At 56.3% G+C, this 18,034-nt stretch overlaps 5 protein-coding genes across 5 annotated transcripts; 3 read left to right on the forward strand and 2 right to left on the reverse strand.

Moving 5' to 3' along the window:
* Positions 1–19: 19 nt before the first annotated feature.
* MFIFM68171_09206 (Organic solute transporter Ostalpha-domain-containing protein) lies at positions 20–2,098 on the forward strand (the record flags this gene model as incomplete). Its single annotated transcript, XM_071064625.1, has 6 exons — positions 20–108; positions 181–198; positions 257–310; positions 367–454; positions 509–1,510; positions 1,568–2,098. 6 exons carry the CDS (start codon positions 20–22, stop codon positions 2,096–2,098), a joined length of 1,782 nt encoding a protein of 593 aa, XP_070920726.1.
* A 1,319-nt stretch (positions 2,099–3,417) lies between these two features.
* Positions 3,418–6,341, forward strand: EFT2 (translation elongation factor 2; the record flags this gene model as incomplete). The annotated part of the gene is made up of 6 exons (XM_071064626.1): positions 3,418–3,425; positions 3,590–3,621; positions 3,677–3,925; positions 3,979–4,430; positions 4,487–6,268; positions 6,324–6,341. 6 exons carry the CDS (start codon positions 3,418–3,420, stop codon positions 6,339–6,341), a joined length of 2,541 nt encoding a protein of 846 aa, XP_070920727.1.
* A 512-nt stretch (positions 6,342–6,853) lies between these two features.
* On the reverse strand, positions 6,854–9,413 carry MFIFM68171_09208 (Atos-like conserved domain-containing protein; the record flags this gene model as incomplete). The annotated part of the gene is made up of 2 exons (XM_071064627.1): positions 6,854–9,076; positions 9,132–9,413. The coding sequence occupies 2 exons, from the start codon at positions 9,411–9,413 to the stop codon at positions 6,854–6,856; spliced, it is 2,505 nt and encodes an 834-aa protein (XP_070920728.1).
* Positions 9,414–10,909: 1,496 nt separating this feature from the next.
* MFIFM68171_09209 (rRNA-processing protein FYV7) lies at positions 10,910–11,699 on the forward strand (the record flags this gene model as incomplete). The annotated part of the gene is made up of 2 exons (XM_071064628.1): positions 10,910–11,057; positions 11,119–11,699. 2 exons carry the CDS (start codon positions 10,910–10,912, stop codon positions 11,697–11,699), a joined length of 729 nt encoding a protein of 242 aa, XP_070920729.1.
* Positions 11,700–12,428: 729 nt separating this feature from the next.
* RGA2 (Rho-type gtpase-activating protein) lies at positions 12,429–16,312 on the reverse strand (the record flags this gene model as incomplete). Its single annotated transcript, XM_071064629.1, has 6 exons — positions 12,429–12,575; positions 12,641–12,774; positions 12,840–14,609; positions 14,667–15,992; positions 16,154–16,184; positions 16,247–16,312. 6 exons carry the CDS (start codon positions 16,310–16,312, stop codon positions 12,429–12,431), a joined length of 3,474 nt encoding a protein of 1,157 aa, XP_070920730.1.
* Positions 16,313–18,034: the final 1,722 nt, after the last annotated feature.

Raw genomic sequence — 18,034 nt, forward strand, 5'->3', positions numbered from 1 at the left:
GTTCCCGGTGTCTTGGACAATGACAGGAGGCACGGGGCAGAAGTTCGAGGCGGCAACGACCGTCATCGCCGGCGTCGCGTCCCTCGCCGCGACCTTGCTATCCATTGTGTATGAAGCTGCTTCTCCCAGCCGACTACACGCTCTCACTCTACGCACATGCTAACTTGCTTCTTCCAACAGATCGATATGGCTGCAGACGTAAGGACACTCTTCAAGTTAAGACACTCCATTCTCCGCCCGCTCACGCGATGCATAGGAAAAACTACCGGAAACCGCTGCTGCAGCGATACGTCGTCCGCATTCTTCTAATGTGGGTGTAAACCCAACTGCACCCGAGATTGACAGCGCTGATTTGTTGTTCTCTAGGGTTCCCATATATTCCATCGCCTCGTGGACCAGCATGGTCTCCAGGACAGCAGCCGACTTTCTCAATCCTATACGAGACATCTACGAGGTACGCCTCGTCTTCCGGCATGATGCAGGCACAAGCTGACACTCATGCATACAGGCCTTCACAATATACACCTTCTTCCAGCTGTTGATCAACTATCTCAGCGGTGAACGAGCCCTCATCATTATGACACACGGCCGTGAGCCCGTCCACCATCTCTGGCCGCTTAACCACGTCCTTCCCCGCGTCGATATCTCGGATCCGCACACGTTTCTCGCGATCAAACGCGGGATTTTGCAGTATGCCTGGCTGAAGCCAGTCCTCGCCCTGGCAGCAATAATAATGAAAGCCACCGGCACATACCAGGAGGGCTACATCGGGCTCAACTCGGGCTATTTCTGGAGCGGGATCGTCTACAATGTCAGCGTCACCATCAGTCTATACTCACTAGGGCTATTCTGGGTCTGCATGAATGAGGACCTGAAGCCCTTCCGGCCGGTGCCCAAGTTCCTGTGCATCAAGCTTATCATCTTTGCTTCATACTGGCAAGGATTCTTCCTCTCCATTCTAGTCTGGCTGGGCGCCATTCCGGATCAGGTCGAGGGTTACACGCCCGACAACCTCGCCGCCGCTATCCAGGACTTTTTGATCTGCATCGAGATGCCAGCATTTGCCATTGCTCACTGGTATGCCTTCTCATGGCACGATTTCGCCGACAACAGGATCGCATCGGCGAGGATGCCGGTCTGGTATGCTGCGCGGGATGCATTTGGGATACGCGATCTCATCCAGGACTCCAAGGAAACTTTTATGGGCGACAAGTATGGGTATCGCATTTTTGACTCTGGGGACAAGATTATGGCCCATGAAGCCTCTAGGTCGCGGCTGGCTCGAATCAAGGAAGGAATGCGATATGAACGAGGAGGAAAGGGAAAGTACTGGATTCCAAGACCAGACGAGATTAACCAAACGACACCCCTCCTGGGCGGCAACGGCGGACCAAGTAGGAGGAACGGTTCTCTATCGCCGCACACCAACAGCCTTGAAGAGCTCGTTCTCGACCCTGATGAGGAGCTCCTGTATGAAAGTGCAAGGAAACTTGAATACGGTGACTGGAACGTGAGTGGCCATTAGACCCCTTGACCTGAGATCCATGAATTAAACGTGCGCCTCTAGTACCCCGTCATCACAGCAACCGAACCAGCTAGTGTGCGGTATATGTCGCCGCATCCCAGCCTTTATCAGCACACACCCACCGGCAGCTTCTACCAACGCTCGTCGTCAAGCTCCGCTCCCTCCCTCAATCCAGATGCGCCTCTTGAGAGACGGAAGAAGCAGGCGCCGGAAGGCCCCCAAGCGGGAGTTGGAGACAGGAAAGGGAAAAAAAGAGCACGTGCAGATGCCGAAGACTCCAGCCCAAACCACGCTACAGGCAAGGACCCGCTGGAGATTGCCTACGGCCCCACTGTCGGGACACATCCACAAATCACTGAGGATGACTTCAAGGTGGACACTGAGAGCGGCCTGCACAAGCCGCAGAATGACACGGCGGAACAAAGACACAGTCCACAACCGAGAGACGATGAAAACACAGAAGGAGAATCGTCCCAGCAGCCGGACGGGGAGAACAACGAACCAGGCCACAGTACAAGTCCGCAGTACGGCCTCGATGGAGAGGACGAATTCCGGAATGTATGGGGGAGATGATTGCCAGCGATCTATGGGAACAGGCCGCATTTCTAGCCCCCGAGGTTGTTGGGAATGTCTTTAGATACCCGCCTCAAGTTCAACGAGGCTCTGCTTTATAAGCGTACGGATCAAGCATTGCATTGGAGTTGTGGTAGATATATCCGGATGTCAACGGCATGGTACTAATACAGAGGCGCGCATTTAGGGCCTAGGAAATACAGGCAGCCCCTTGAGGTGTTTGTCCCATGATTGACTCATCTCGCCGGGACAATTCAGGTTGAGTCATATTGACAAAAACGAACTGTTGACCATGTCCCTTCGGAGACTCGTACTAGGTTCTGCTTGCGCTATGAGAATGGTAAAGGCACGATGACGGCGCTTTTTCAATCCATTGCATCGGAACCCCCCCTTGTTGTACCATACCAGACGCCTGCCCCATTTTACATATCCGCCGGTTACAACGGCCTGCGAGGCGGCGTTGCGGCAGGGTTCGAACTTGGAAATCTTGATGCTCTGGTGCACTGGCACTGCTGGCTTACGGCATCATGTCACGCCGAACTGCTCACTGAACCTATCTTATAATCGTACTCTGTGAGAGAGGGGGGCAAACTCCCGATCCCATACGTCAAACATATCATCAAAGCGGGGCGCCGGAGCTCCAGCTAGTCTGAAGAGCTGCAGCACCCGGCTCTTGCGTTTTGAGAACTTCTGCTGCATTTCCAAGGCCTTCCTTGTCTGATCCATTGCGCTCCATTCGAGGAATGCACCTGCATAGGCATTGATTTGCGGCGAGTTCATTCAAGGTGAGCATGCCGTTCGAGTCAATTTATTACCCTCGAAAAGTTCGCTCGTCGCGGGGTTGATTGAGGAGGGGCAAAACAGGGCTTGACCCTCGCCCTTGTCTCTTGCATCAGCCGACGCACAAGTTGCAGGGGGAGGCCAATGGAGGGGCTCGAAATCGATATCAGCCAACCCCACCAAGCATTACCCCTCCTTCCTCCCTCCTCCCGACCTGCCCCATTCACTTTTTCTCTCCTCTCCCTCGCAACCGCAATAAAGGCGACAGAGCAGCTGGCTTTTTGCATTCCACTGTCTTTGCCGCCTTTTTTCTCACCAGCCTCCTCTTGTTTCTAGCTGTCGGTCTGGGGCTGATAGCTGATCCACCGAGTAGGACTGCGGGAACCTGTTACGCCGCCTCTCGGGTTCGCCCAAACCTTACTAACCTACCCTTGGGAAAGAAAAAAAAGAAAAATTCTCTGCTTCTGAGATTCTTCACCAATCTTCACCCACGCAAACCAGCAACGCCATTTTAGCAGGTCGCCGTCAACACCGCCAAGATGGTCAAGTAAGTCCTCCATGACACTCTCGCAGTCGCCCTGTCCCTCGCGCGCGTCGTCCCGACCCATCACTGCACCGCCCCGAGTCGGACACTCTTCCCTACCCCGCCCGGAGATAAGACACTCAGACCTCCGATGGCTGGTAATGGTATTGACAATGGCTCCCTAACAGCTTCACGATTGAGGAGATTCGGGCCTTGATGGGTAAGTCTGCGCTGATGGGCCCCGCCACGATGATGAAATGCTTACTATTTCGCAGACAAGCCCACGAACGTGCGCAACATGTCCGTCATTGCGCACGTCGATCACGGCAAGTCCACTCTTACCGACTCCCTTCTGGCCAAGGCCGGCATTATCTCCTCGGGCAAGGCGGGAGAAGCTCGTGCGACAGATACACGACAAGACGAACAAGAACGTGGTATCACCATCAAGTCCACGGCCATCTCGCTTTACGGCTCCCTGGCCGATGAAGAGGATATCAAGGACATTGCTGGTCAACAGACAGATGGTAGGTAGCTCGTCTGCTCCCATTCGGGCAGCAGGAAGCTGACGGCGGAGCAGGCAAGGACTTCCTCATCAACCTGATCGACTCACCCGGTCACGTTGACTTCTCTTCCGAAGTCACTGCTGCCCTCCGTGTCACCGACGGCGCTCTCGTCGTCGTCGACACCGTCGAAGGTGTGTGCGTCCAGACCGAGACTGTGCTTCGGCAGGCTCTCGGTGAGCGCATCAAGCCGGTCGTCATCATCAACAAGGTCGACCGTGCGCTCCTCGAACTGCAGGTCTCCAAGGAGGACCTCTACCAGTCCTTCTCCCGTACCATCGAGTCCGTCAATGTCATCATCTCGACCTACCTCGACAAGTCGCTCGGTGATGTCCAGGTTTTCCCCGACAAGGGCACTGTTGCCTTCGGCTCCGGTCTCCACGGCTGGGCGTTCACCATCCGCCAGTTCGCGACTCGGTATGCCAAGAAGTTTGGTGTTGATCGTAACAAGATGATGGAGCGTCTCTGGGTGAGTGTTTCGTGACGAAATTGTTGACACACTTGCCCTCGCTGACTGCAATGTAGGGCGACAGCTACTTTAACCCCGCCACCAAGAAGTGGACCAAGACCGCCACCCACGAGGGCAAGCAGCTTGAGCGAGCTTTCTGCCAGTTTATCTTGGACCCCATCTTCAAGATCTTCTCGGCTGTCATGAACTTCAAGCAGGACGAGGTTGCCACTCTCCTTGACAAGCTCAACCTCAAGCTCCCGAGCGAGGACCGCGACAAGGAGGGCAAGCAGCTCCTGAAGGCCGTCATGCGCACTTTCCTGCCCGCCGCTGACTGCCTGCTGGAGATGATGATCCTGCACCTCCCGTCGCCCGTCACCGCTCAAAAGTACCGTGCTGAGACTCTCTACGAGGGCCCCCCTGATGACGAGGCTGCTATCAGCATCCGGGACTGCAATCCCAAGGGTCCCCTCATGCTCTACGTCTCCAAGATGGTGCCGACTTCTGATAAGGGCCGCTTCTATGCTTTCGGTCGTGTCTTCTCCGGCACCGTCCGCTCCGGTCTCAAGGTCCGCATTCAGGGCCCCAACTACACACCTGGCAAGAAGGAGGACCTGTTCATCAAGGCCATTCAGCGTACCGTCCTCATGATGGGCGGCAAGGTTGAGCCCATCGAAGATATGCCCGCCGGTAACATTGTCGGCCTGGTCGGCATTGACCAGTTCCTGCTCAAGTCTGGTACCCTGACCACCAGCGACACCGCCCACAACCTCAAGGTCATGAAGTTCTCCGTCTCCCCCGTCGTGCGGCGGTCCGTCCAGGTCAAGAACGCTCAGGATCTTCCCAAGCTCGTCGAAGGTCTCAAGCGTCTGTCCAAGTCCGATCCTTGCGTCCTGACTCTGACTTCGGATTCTGGTGAGCACATCGTTGCTGGTGCCGGTGAGCTCCACCTTGAGATTTGCCTGAAGGATCTCGAGGAGGACCATGCCGGTGTTCCCCTCATCGTCTCAGACCCCGTCGTCCAATACCGCGAGACTGTCACCGATAAGTCCAGCATGACTGCGCTCTCCAAGTCGCCCAACAAGCACAACCGTCTCTACATGGTTGCCGAGCCTCTGGACGAGGAGCTCTGCAAGGAGATTGAGGCCGGCAAGATCGGGCCCCGCGACGATTTCAAGGCTCGCGCTCGTACCCTCGCTGACGACTTCGGCTGGGACGTCACCGATGCCCGCAAGATCTGGGCTTTTGGTCCTGACACTACTGGCGCCAACCTGCTCGTCGACCAAACCAAGGCTGTCCAGTACCTCCATGAAATCAAGGATTCGATCGTGTCCGGCTTCCAGTGGGCTACACGTGAGGGTCCCCTTGGCGAGGAGCCGATGCGTAGCATTCGCTTCAACATCCTTGATGTTACGCTGCACGCCGATGCCATTCATCGTGGCGGCGGCCAGATCATTCCTACCGCTCGTCGTGTGCTATATGCTGCTACGCTTCTGTCTAAGCCTACTCTCCTCGAGCCCATGTTCTTGGTCGAAATCCAGGTGCCCGAGTCGGCGATGGGTGGTGTTTACAGCACTCTTACCCGCCGGAGAGGCCAGGTCTTTGGCGAAGAGCAGCGCCCCGGTACGCCTCTGTTCACCATCAAGGCTTACCTCCCGGTCGCAGAGTCCTTCGGCTTCAACGGCGATCTCCGTGCCAACACCGGCGGTCAGGCTTTCCCTCAGTCCGTATTCGATCACTGGGAGGCACTGCCCGCTTCCATGGGCCTGCCCCTGGATGGTGTCAGCAAGGCTGCGCAGATTGTTCAGGACATGCGCAAGCGCAAGGGTCTCAAGGTCGAGGTTCCGGGCGTCGACAATGTAAGTGGCGTGTTGTGTTCTAACAGAAGGGACGAGCTGCTAACGAAATGTCTAGTACTACGACAAGCTCTAAATGGCGCCTGCTGGTTGGCGTATAAGTCTGTTTTTAGCATGCCCTCGGCATCATGATAAGTCGAGTCGCTGGGGGCGGTAGATCGCGGAGTAGGAGGAACTGAGGCAGAACAGGAGGGTGATGGCGGTGCAAAAAAAAAAAAAAAAGAGAAGCCAATCTCAGAAAGAGAGTCACTGGCACCAAATCTTTTGCCACATTGCACTCTGGCCTGTTTGTAGTAGCGTAGAGATGATTTATTACAGTTCACCAAAATCTGGGTGCTGTTTTGTGTCATGGAATTTGTAACAAGACGTGTTGTGAATATCCTATTCTGGTATCTGAGAGTGTTTTCAGTGTGTCCTTGACGCCTTAGAAATTACCAAAAGGACGGAGTTTGCGATTCCAGGGTTCAAAGGCCCAGTTATCTGTATTCCCTAGCCTCAATACTCACTCAAACCACCGTTCCACCCATCCATCCAATCATCCAAGGACAGGATCCTTGATAAGTACGGCCACATCCTCGACACCAGGAATCATCTTTTGTCGACAGTATTAGAGGTAGCCCCGGGATGCTGCTGCTGCTGCTGTACACCCAACGAACGCAGGCGCTTGGACAAGAGACCCTCAGCTGTGGCGCGCGAGCCGCTCGCAGGCGGCAGCGCGAATGCGTTGCCGCCGTAGCCTATGTCCCCTTTGCTGAGCTTGTCGTAACTTCCTAGAGTGGCATGCGCGGCCGCGGCGGTGGCCGTGGTGGTGGCCGTGGTGGGTGTGGCCGAACCCGTCATTTCGAGACCTGGCATTGGCGTTGTTGGGGCTGCAGCCGTAACCGTGGCTGTGCTGGCTTGGTCAGATGGCATCCCGGGGTTATTGGTACTATTGTTGTCGTTGTGTATGATGAACGGATTGCTGTTGTTGAACAGTTGGTGTTGTTGTTTTTGGTGGTGGTGGTAGTTATGGTGATGATGATGATGATGATGAGGGGGAGGGAGAAGGGAAGGGGGAAGCTGAGCATGCGCCAATGAGAACACTGGGGCCACGGCGGCGCTGCTTCTACGAAGGGCGGCTTGCTCTACTGCTAGCACCGTGCTGCTGCTGCTGGTTGTTGTTGTTGTTGTTGTTGTGGTGTTGTGATGGTTGGCGGTCATCCCTGTCAGGGCCGGGTGCATCACGCGTGTGGGTTTGTACGGGGTGAAGCGCGGATCTGGGTGTGTCACCTCGTTGCGGAGCCGCTCTTTCCCATCGGGCACCCGATTGGCAAAAACCACTCGGATGGACTTATACAGGTAGTAACGGCCTTTGGAAGGGCAGCAGATGTGCAGGTGGATGAGGTAGCGCAGGGTAGGCCGGTCTGCGGCACCCAGGCTGTTGTTGCCACTGGCTGTGTCTGCTTCGATGATGGGCCCCGCTGAGTAGCTGCGTTGGCGGATGAAGGTTTTGGTGCCGGGCTCCATGCCTGCGAGGTCGTACGGCACGAGGAAGAGCTTGACGGCCGTTTTATTTTGGTTCTTGATGATAACCTGGAGCTGGCCCTTTTCGGGGATGCGGTAGCGGCCGCCGGGCGGTGCCTTTGGTGATCTGGAACGGCGCTTTGGCCTGGTGGATTTGGCAACCCCATCGTCTTCAAACATGTCCGCCGGGCCGTCATGGGCCGAGGGTTCTTCGTTCGCTGCATTCTTGCGATCTTGGTATCGGGATTGCAACTTCCTCTTGGCTCGCTGCCCATCGTCGGGGTTTGGCAGCCCATTCTCCAGGTCGATTTGGCCTACATAAGGACTCGGTCCTTCTTCGATCTTGCTTCTCCCGTACGATGTGCTGGCATAGCTGTAGAAAACAGCCGAGAAAGGCAACGTCACGTGGACCGGGCAACGTAGGCTCGCCTTGCACTTCCCCAACCCCAAGACCCCAATTTGTGCCATAAAGTCCAGCGGCTTGGAGGGTGTTGTAGACATGCGGCCTCGAAGGATGCTCTCTTCGTATGAACCTACCATGGACGCATGCTGCAGAGGAGACGCGTCCGAACTGAATGACGGCCTCCTGGGCCGGAAGATTGCGGGTGTCTGGGGCGTCGATCCTGCGAATGAGAACATGGGCGTTGAGTTTAGGGATCGCCGGGGTTGGTGTGCTTGGTAAGGATGCGTGCCCTCTCGGCGCAAAGGAATTTGCCTATCGCTGACAGTATTGACACCGGGAGACTGGGAAAAGTTGACCGTGTGCCGCCGAGGGTTCCGCGGACTATTCGCGCCGATATTGAAGCTATTCAGAGGCAACGTCAAGTCGATGTCGTCGTTACTCTCTGACTGCACCAACGGGCTTGTCGGCGGCTTGTAGACGAAGCTCGACGAGAGGGAAGAACTCAGCGAAGAAGGGCCGGGGGATCTAAAGGCCTCTCTCCTGTAATTGGCTGCGCCATGTTCCAAGTTGAAAGGTATGAAATCTCTCTGCGGCGAGGTAGCGATCCATACACCGCTGGCCGAGCAAACGTGACTTTCGCCATCTGCGCGGACAACATCGTGGGCCGTCTGGGTTCCTGGGGACTGTTCCTCTGGTGTAAAGTTGCCGCTATGGAGGGCTGACCGTGGCCGCTCAATGTTGAGGCCCTCCTGGAAAGGCGGATCGGCGATTAGCTCGACCTGCCTCACAACCTGCTTTTCAGGAGTTATCAAGGGTGGTGGGAGCAAACCCGGCGAAGTTGGGCCAGGCTGTAAGGGTGTCCGTGGCGGCGAAGATTGCTTGTCCTCGTGCAACAGTGATTCCAGCTGCGCTAGGTCAGCCAGACGAGCATTACGAACAACTAGAGTGATGATGGCATACATGACGGTTGGGAACCCAGGTGGGGCTCTCGCCTCTCTTGAGGCGCTCGATGAGCTCAGCACGATCAGACACCGCATGGGAAACCGAGGGCTGTTCGGGTGTGCTTGGCTTGGGAGGAGTGTCGGGGACGGGTCCTTCACACAGTTCGGTCCGTATGCTTTCCTCCGACAGCCGCCGTGTGAGCCATCGCTCCATGCCTTCCGAAGACTGCATTGGGATCGGACCGGAATGCTCTGGCGCAGCCCTTTGCTGCCCCAGATAGTCTTCACGGAACATGGGCATCTCGTGGTCTGCTGGCTCCCAACAGGGCCGCAGCAGCCAAACCAGACCGGCTTTGGAGGATGGGTTGAGTGCCGCAGTTGTGTGCTTGATCGTATCGTTTGGCGTCGATGGATGGGGAGAGAGAGAGAGAGCGCGCAAGGCCGGATGAGTCAAGTACGAAGATTCGGTCACCTTATGTCATTCAAGATGTCCATGGCGGGGTGTGGGTGCCCCAGCGCTCGCCCCCTTCAGGGCCTTTGTTCCTTTCCGGTCGGGCTGGTGGTCCGCTGGCGGTCCCGCTCGCGGGAGACGAAACTGCGGAAGCGCTTGATAAAAGACGCAAGATCTACGGCATCGACATGCCCAAAATGCCCCACGATGGCTTGTCGAAGGTGGCTGTCTGTCCGGAAGGGCAGTGGGCACAATCACATCATGAGCCGACAATTGTTGGATGAATGAGAGGCCAGATCCCAGTCAAAAACCAGCAGAGGACCTTGGTAATAACGCCGTGTCGGGATGATTAGGTAAGTAGGCCTCGGAAGGAGGCCAGGCACTGGCTGACGATGTATTTCCCCTTTCAGACGTTGCGCAAGGGATTTGTCCGGAGCGAAATTCCAGGTGGAAGAATCCAATGTTTGCTTGAGCATCGAGGTGGCCGGGGGCCGGGAATTATTAGTTGAGACGCGAGGCGACATTCCGCACTGTACATTAGTGGAGTGCCACTGGTTTGTATGACAGTGATCGGGAACCAGACAATGCATCAGTTTGGCGCATTTCCCGGAGCCCGGCGAGAGCGAATCGAAATAATCGAAAGTAACGTCAAATTTGATCCTCTCGGGGCATGACAAGTCTCGTCGCGCGGCATTATTAGGTACAATACTCCGTACTCGGTTTGAGGAGCCTGCACCAATTAACCCCTCGTCCGCCAGAGCCAGAAGAAGCAATGTGCGTCATCGCCACTCCGATCTCGACTTGGCTTACCCTGTCTGCCCAAAATGCCCTGCCCGGGCCTGCCAGGGGTGGGTTGGTGGGTGTCATCGGACCTGGAACTCTCGCCGTGCGGCGCTGTCGTGTGAGTGAACTGAGACGCTCGAATCCCGGCCGCAGATGGCGTTCGCTGATTTCGCTGATTTCGCTGATTTCGCTGATTTCGCTGATTTCGCTTCGCTGTGCTGTGCTGTGCTGTGCTGTGCTGTGCTCGCTGTGCTGTGTTCGCTGTGGCTGCTTGTGCCCCTGCCGTGCTGTCTGTCCACTTGACCGCTTGAAGCCCACGTGTGTTAGCGGGCCTAGCCAACTCAAGCCAACGCAAACCAAGCCAACTCAGAACCTCTGTGCAGCCCGGGATTATTTTAGTGCCAAGCTGAGGTACCCCACCAGTTGTCACTCACCGCCCAGCACCGATAACGGTTTGAGCGGCCTTATCGCAAACCCACTGGCCAAGAAAATAATTCCGGCCGGGACGCAGACGACAACGACGGGAGAAACAGCATCGCCACGACAACAATCCACAAGAAAACATGACGACCAAGCGCGCGCGAGAGGAAGACGCTGTCCCTGGCTCAGACAGATCGCCCGCGTCCGATGACGCTAGGAAGGCGAAGAAGGCCAAGCACGGCTTCCGCGTGGGACCCGAGAACCTTCCCGACGGTCCCTGGCGGCGCAAAGGTAGCTACTCCATGTCGTCGCGCCCGCCGTCGGATCCAACGAATTGACCATCTGTCTGCAGTAACCAAGATCAAAAAGGACCTGATCACCAAAGCCAAAGTAAAAAAGCAATATGCCAAACTCAAAGCCAAACACCAAAAACAGGCCTCCGCGGTAGCACTACCCGGCCCCACCCAAACCGAAGGAACAGAGCAACAACAACAAGAAGACGCCAGCCAACCCCAACCAACCCCAGCACCTACCCCAGCAGCAGCAGTAGCAGAAATCCACCCAGACCGACAAGCCATGCTCGACTCGGCCTCGCAACCTAACAAGCCAGACGACGACGCCGGCCCGGCCTCCACCTCCCCTCGACAAGCCCACAGCCGCGAGAAGAGGGCGCCCCTCCACCGGAAAAAGCAGCGGCCAGACTACTACACCAAACAGCTCGCCGCCGCCACGCTCGCCAAGCAGCAAGCCGCCGAGCGCGCCGCCGAGCGCGCCCGCCGCGAGCAAGAGAAGCAGCAGCGCCTCGCCGAGCGGGAGCGCTACCGCCGGGCCATGGCCAAGGCCAAGACGCCCGGGCGTGACGGCAAGCGAAAGGTCGGGCGGGAGGGGAAAGTGCTGCTGGAGCGGATCAAGAAAATGGTTGGGGAGAGCTAGGGGGGCTTGGGGGAGGGCAAATGTTTCTGTGTACTTCACGGCGGGTCTTTGATGGTGAGGGTTCAAGAAGAGAAAGGTGGAAGGGGTGGTTTTGTGTTCGTTGTTTTGGTTAGTGTATTGTATTGATCTGGTCCATAGATGATACCCCCCCGAGGGATGGTCATGTGCCATCGGTGATGAAGGGACGGATGAAGTAGTAGTAGGAGTAGCAGAAGGGATTATTCGTCAAAATTTTGACACAACGGAAAGGAGCTCGGCCATTCATCATTCCGTCCACCTGGCCACTGCGAGCACCACTCCAAACAAGACAGAATCCGCAACCAGAGCAAAACCCCTTCAAGAGAATGCAAAAGTTCTCATTCGGTCCCATCCGCTCAATCAAAGTAAACGTAAATATAAACCTGGGCGAATGATAAGAAGAAAAAGGGGGAATTTCTCGCTCCCAATGCCGTGCCGAACTCGAAACGAAGATGAAAAGAGAACGCCCAAAACTACCAAGTCGTAGCACCCCCGACCATCCACCTCGCCCCCACCGTGATTTGATGGGGTTGTAGTTAGTGTGTGCGTAGTATGTGTGTGAGTGTGTGGGTGTGTGTGTGTGTGTGTGTGTGCGCGCGCGCGTGTGTGAGCGAGACCTGTGTGAGCTATATACAAATCATGACAGAACCCAATATCCCCTTTTTCAACCCCTTTTTGTATTTTCCTCTTGCCCTAGCTGGTCAGGTATCATCATACCTCGCCAAAAATGGTATGGCTGTTCTCAATCAGGAACTGCACCGCCAGGTTCTTCGCGTGCATGTCCGTCATTTCCTTTTCGAGGCTATGGTCCCTCATGATTGTGGGAGCGAACACGACGGCCAAGTTCTTAGGAGACATCTGCGACGAGCTTTGTTAGCCAACCCAATTCCGAACAGGGGAGGGAAGACGGATTAAAAACATACCAGATTCTCTCGTTCTCTGCTCGCCACCCGCGCAAGGTGGAACATGAGGAATTCGAGACAGTCGCGATGTTTGGGTGGGAGCATGTTGATCGTCTTCCTCAAATGCGCACAGCGCTCGGTTTCGTTTTGAATCGCTGCACAAGAATCCGTCAACATTACTGGCCATCGACAGCCGCGGGGGAAAAAGACACAAACTTACCATTCGACTCGAGCACACGCTCATACACCTCAAAGGTAAGCAGTGGGATGGGCAGCTTGCGGAAGTACTGCTTTAGCACGCTGGTGACAGCCGTGATATCCAGAGACGGATCTGAGATGTCATAGTCCTCCTGCTTGTCGAAACCCTCCTGGATCATCTTGACTTGCGAGTTGCCCCCGGTCTTCCTGTAGATCCCTTCAATGTCCATGCCACGCAGCTCGACCTCCTCGATGCAGCGCGTCACGACGCTGGGTATCTGACGCCGCTCGAAATCTGCTCGCTCGACCAGGTCCGAGCCAAACAGCGTGCTAGGGGCTTCGACAACGGCAGGGATCGAAATGTTCGTGACAGACGTCGATTTGGGCACGTTTGGCTTCTTGCTGCTAAAGAAGCCAAAGCCCTGTCGCGAGCCCTCAGTGGCAGCTCGGTTAGGGCCGCTAGGCGGGGCCATGGTAACCGGAGACTCGACTTGGGCGACCGTCAAGTTATAAGGGAGCCCGATGCTGTCACCACCCAAACCTTGAGGGGATTGGACGCGGGTTTGATCCTGTTGCTGGAAAGCGCCCGCTGCACGGTTGATTCCCTTGGTAATGTTGTGCGCAACCTTGCTCGAGCCCTTCTTCCAGTTGAACTTCTTGACTTGGCCCTTCCGGATGTTGACCACGGTAGGTCCCTCGAGCACGGGCTCCTCCACGTCGGTGCCAAGCAGGGTGGTACCCGTCTGTAAACTGGACGCGTCTACGTTGACTGATGCCGTCGATATACCCTTGGAGTGGCTGTAGATACCCAGGCCGTTCGGCGGCGTTCTGATATCGCCATTGTTGATCTGCTGCTTGAACCTCTCTTGGATCTGGTGCGTTAGGTCGTTATTCATATCGGCCAGCTGCGCATTCTTGGAAGAAAGCTGTTCGAATTCGAGCAGTGCCCGATCTCGGTCAGCAATCGCCTGGTCTTTCTCCTCCAAGAGCTCGTCCCGCTCAGCGTGTAGTTGTTCAATAGTGGCCGCCATGCTCTGCTTGACCTTATCTAGCTTCTGCACAAATTCCTTGATGGCCGATTCCTCAAGCTCACGGGGGTCAATCGGTTCACCGGTCTTTTTCGCCCGCTCCACGTATTTGGCAAGGACCTCAATCTGGCGAATCATGATCTCGGTCTGCGTATCCAAGACCGAAACCGTCTTTCGCTTCTCAATAAGCTTCTTGTTCAAGCTCTTCAGGTCCTTCTCCGTGTTGAACTGCCGCTCGAGCTCCGCTACCCGCTGCTCCGAGTTCCTAAGCTGCCGCTTCAAGAGCGCTGGGTCTTCAAGTGCGGCGCCTGAGAGTGACATGGGGCTACTGATATCAGGTACTTGTCCTCCGTTCGCCGGATCCTCAGCAATTGGCGTCCTAGGCCAACGGGGGGACGCAGTCCCTCTGGTAGTCTCGCTCACGCTCCTGCTATGGCCGAGCCTGGTGTGATTGTTGCCCGTATCGGCGCTGTTGTTCCGCCCGTGCCGTACGGCGTTGGATACCCGCCGCAGAATCGACGAGGAGCCTTCGTCGGTACCCAGGATGCGAGCCATATCCTCGTCCATGCTGAAGTCACCGCCGGCACTCCAGCGCGGTAACTTTGGTGATGCCTTCGGTTCTGGCGCCTCGCTGGCTGTGCTCGTCGACTCCTTGGAGGCGTGCGTTGGCGGCTGAGGTGGCGCCCTTGGTGACATATAAGCCTCGGTCAGTTTTGTCTCGGGCATGGCGGGGCGTGTCTGAGCACCGGACTCATTGCCATTGACTAGAATCAGCATATTAGTTACCGGTTCTTTCGTAGGGTCGCGCATGGTCAGCTCACTATTCCGCGACGGGTTCTGCGGAACCTCCTTCCGCGCCGCAGGCTTCGCACCAGCTGTTTCCGACCGGTTGGAAGTCACCGAGTCAAGAGACGGCCGAACCATATCGTCGTCTCTCCGCCGAGAATCCTGAGATGACCTCGGTGGAAGGCCCTTGTCCACCGATCTAGGTCGGGGAGGGGAGTCTGCTGTCGCAGTCTTTGACTGAGCTTCCCTGTTCCGAGGCGGAGCTGGAGGCGCTTTGCTAGGCACAGGCACGTCTAGAGGATTGCCAGACAGCGAGTTGCTCCTCGAATTGGCGAGCCTCTTGCTCTTCGGCGCATCTTGTAGTTTGAACTCTTCGTTTGGCTGTGTCCTCGAGATTGACGCTTTCCTCTCATCGCTGACGCCAGGTGAAGCCTTGGGGTTCGCGCTTCTCTTGGACAGCTTCCGGGCCGGACGGTCACTCTGCGGGATTTCGTAGTCCGAAGACGCTTGCCGCCCTTTCTCCTGGAATGCGATGTGAGGCGTCGATACCTGAGGATCAGCTCTCTTATCTGGAGTGGCAGCTGGCTTCGGCGGACCCAGGTAATCCCTGTCCTTGTTCCTCCTGCTCGACTCGGCAAATGCGTCCGACATTGACTGAGGCGTCAATGATGGCGCAGGGCTAGGATCAAGCGCAACAGGTATAAAGAAGCCCTCTGACTCTCCGTTGTTTAGATCCGCCGACAACATGGTAGAGTTTCGGTTATGCCGATAGTTTTGCGTGGAGGGCCCGAGAGAGGACTCCTTGGTCGGCTCCTGCGGCCGCTCCGGAGAACGGTCGAGCCTCGAGCCACTTCGTGAGGACGACTCATTCCTTCCATAGGCTGCACGAGGACGTGGAGAGAGCTCGGTCGGCGTGTCGGAGTCGGGGGTCACGCGATCGTTGGGGAATGCGTTGGGAGGAACAGCATTGGGTGGCAATGCGGGTAGTGACTTGTCCGTAATCATGGGAGAAGCGTCTTTTTCCCGCTGCTTCGCCTGTGCCGCTGCTTTTGATTTCTTCCGCCGTCTCGCCATCAACGACTCGTGGCAGTTCATGCAAAAGATGCCGTGCGATGTCCTGGCATAGCGCAGATTCTCAATCTTCCTCTTGCAGTTCCTACAGCGGAAGCAGGTTGCGCAGAAGGCCTGGTCTCCGGTTAGGATGGCGAGGTCCTCAATCTTATTCCCGCAAGCGCTGCAGCTGTAGGTACAGTTGTTGCATATGAGAGAGCCATCGCCGAGCAGAAGCAAGTTCGCATCCGAGTCGAGGAGTGTGTTGCACGTGTTGCATCGGAAGCAGTCAAGGTGCCATCGGTTTCCGGCTAGAAGACGAGTTAGCAACCGACATCAACTGCCCTTTGCTGGGATGTATTGTCGCCTGGCGTGCATCGTAAAACACATAAAATGCGGGATATTGGATGGGAGGTTGTCCCTATGGCATCGACAGGCGGGCGGTTCGAAGGAGAACAGGAGAACAACGTACCGAGTTCAAAGGCCTTGCCCTCCTCTAGAATCTGTCACATAGCATAGGGGTCAGAATCGGTCGGGTAGCGGCGCCAAGTGCGTTAAAACTTACTTCACCACACCCCTTGCAGGGGAACACATCATCTGTGTCCATGGGACTATCCAGATAGTCGTCCATGGCTGCTGTGGTTATGCGAGGGTGTTCTCGGATGTAGGTCGGCTAAGCCAGCAATGCACCGGCCACGAAACGGCACGAGAAAGCCAGAGCGGGCATGTAGGGTCGGTGATGCGTCGATGCGTCCGGACTAGGCCAGTCTATGGCATCAAGGGATAGGCCGTTCCCAGTCCTACTATGTTCTGCCGTCCAGTCGATTTGTATTCGGCGCCAATAGAGGGTGGGGAGTGCGAAGAACAAAGGCCAGTTCGACCTATCTCGGGACAGCAACTGACGGGTTCCTGCTGCAGAAAGAAGAGCGGCGAAAAGTTGGGGATACGGGGATATTCGAGCCGAATGCAGCGGCGGTCGATGGTCTCTTGCCCTGCGAGAGATATTCCACGACTTCAGACGCTCGGAGGGGCGGCCAAAGAGTGCCCGCGTAGGAAGACGGAGCGTTTGCCGGCGGAGTTGGAAACAGAGTCGCCCCCCCAGGGCATATGTGGAGCGAGCTAGCTGCTTGCCGATTTGCAGATCGCAGGCGTGGAAATGGCTGATGGGACGGCCCCCGATGCCCCCAAATGAAATGGGGCTTGTTGAATGTGGCCGTGGTGGAGGACGGAAGCGAGAAAGAAGAAAAGTAGGCACAATCGATGCACCTCGGGTCGGGTGTTCTCGACCGACCCTGAGCTCGAAGAAGGTGGGAAATGGAGGTCGCGCACCGGATTCGCTGGTCTTGGAACGCTGCTCTGCTCACCAAAATGGACCCGTCGTTTTGCAGGGCACTTTCTGCTGTTGAACAAGCCAAGGCCAGGGGTTCAGGGAAGGGTCAGGGGCAGTGCACAGGGGTTTTCCGGGGGACCAATTATGGCTTGGCGCCACAACTGGCTGGGGCGGTGGGCAGAGCACAAATCCCATTACCTGATCCTTCCTGCTATGTATTGAAGGGTTCCAGAATAAGTCCAGTGCTTCATCCCATGTTTCTGGGATTCAGGAACGAATTCTGGTGGGGGCTACCATATCACAATGCACACAGGTGCCGCCTCTGAAACAGGACGGGAAGGCTCCCTTATTGGTCTGAAGTAGCTCTTGTTCTACGAATCCTTTTCCCGAGCTAGCAAAATGCTTGCCCAACCTAACAAAATCCGTGTCTTCTACCAGGGGCAAGAGTCAATTGGATGCTTTCACCACCCGCAACATACTGTATGTGTGCGTTGTCCCGTCTCGAAGCGCAGAATCCACCAGTCATGGGCCCGAGGTGCGCGTCTTACGTCGGGACTTGACTGGCCGCCGACGCTGCCGTGCCTCAGGCATACGTGGCTAAGCTCTCGAGTTGCTGCTGGGATGACTACACTACAAACCGTTATTCAGCGGATCTGGAGGAAGACGCGTCGACTTTCTGTTGTGGATTATGAGATCGGACACGGACAAATTGACGATCAAGTCGCTAGGCGCTGAGGGGCAAAGTAGATTGTAAGAACCTGTGGGCTTTGCCAACACAGCCGATAAGCCGCATCGCCAAGTTTCTATAGAACAGTCGCAGTCTGACGAAGCGTTCAGCCTCACAGCCGGTGCCAGCACAATCTCACCGCTCCCCATTCGTGCGACGGGTCCGCTGACAGATTACTGGATTCGAGACGGCATCGACGCGCAACCTCGCTGTGCGATGCGAATCAAATTTAGTGCAAGCGAGCGCTTCGTGGGAGTGGCACGGTTAGGTTGCAAGCCGGCGGCTGCTGTGGCCGC

The sequence above is a fragment of the Madurella fahalii genome, assembly GCF_045866475.1.
Source record: "Madurella fahalii IFM 68171 DNA, scaffold_5, whole genome shotgun sequence".
NCBI lineage: Eukaryota > Fungi > Ascomycota > Sordariomycetes > Sordariales > Madurella > Madurella fahalii.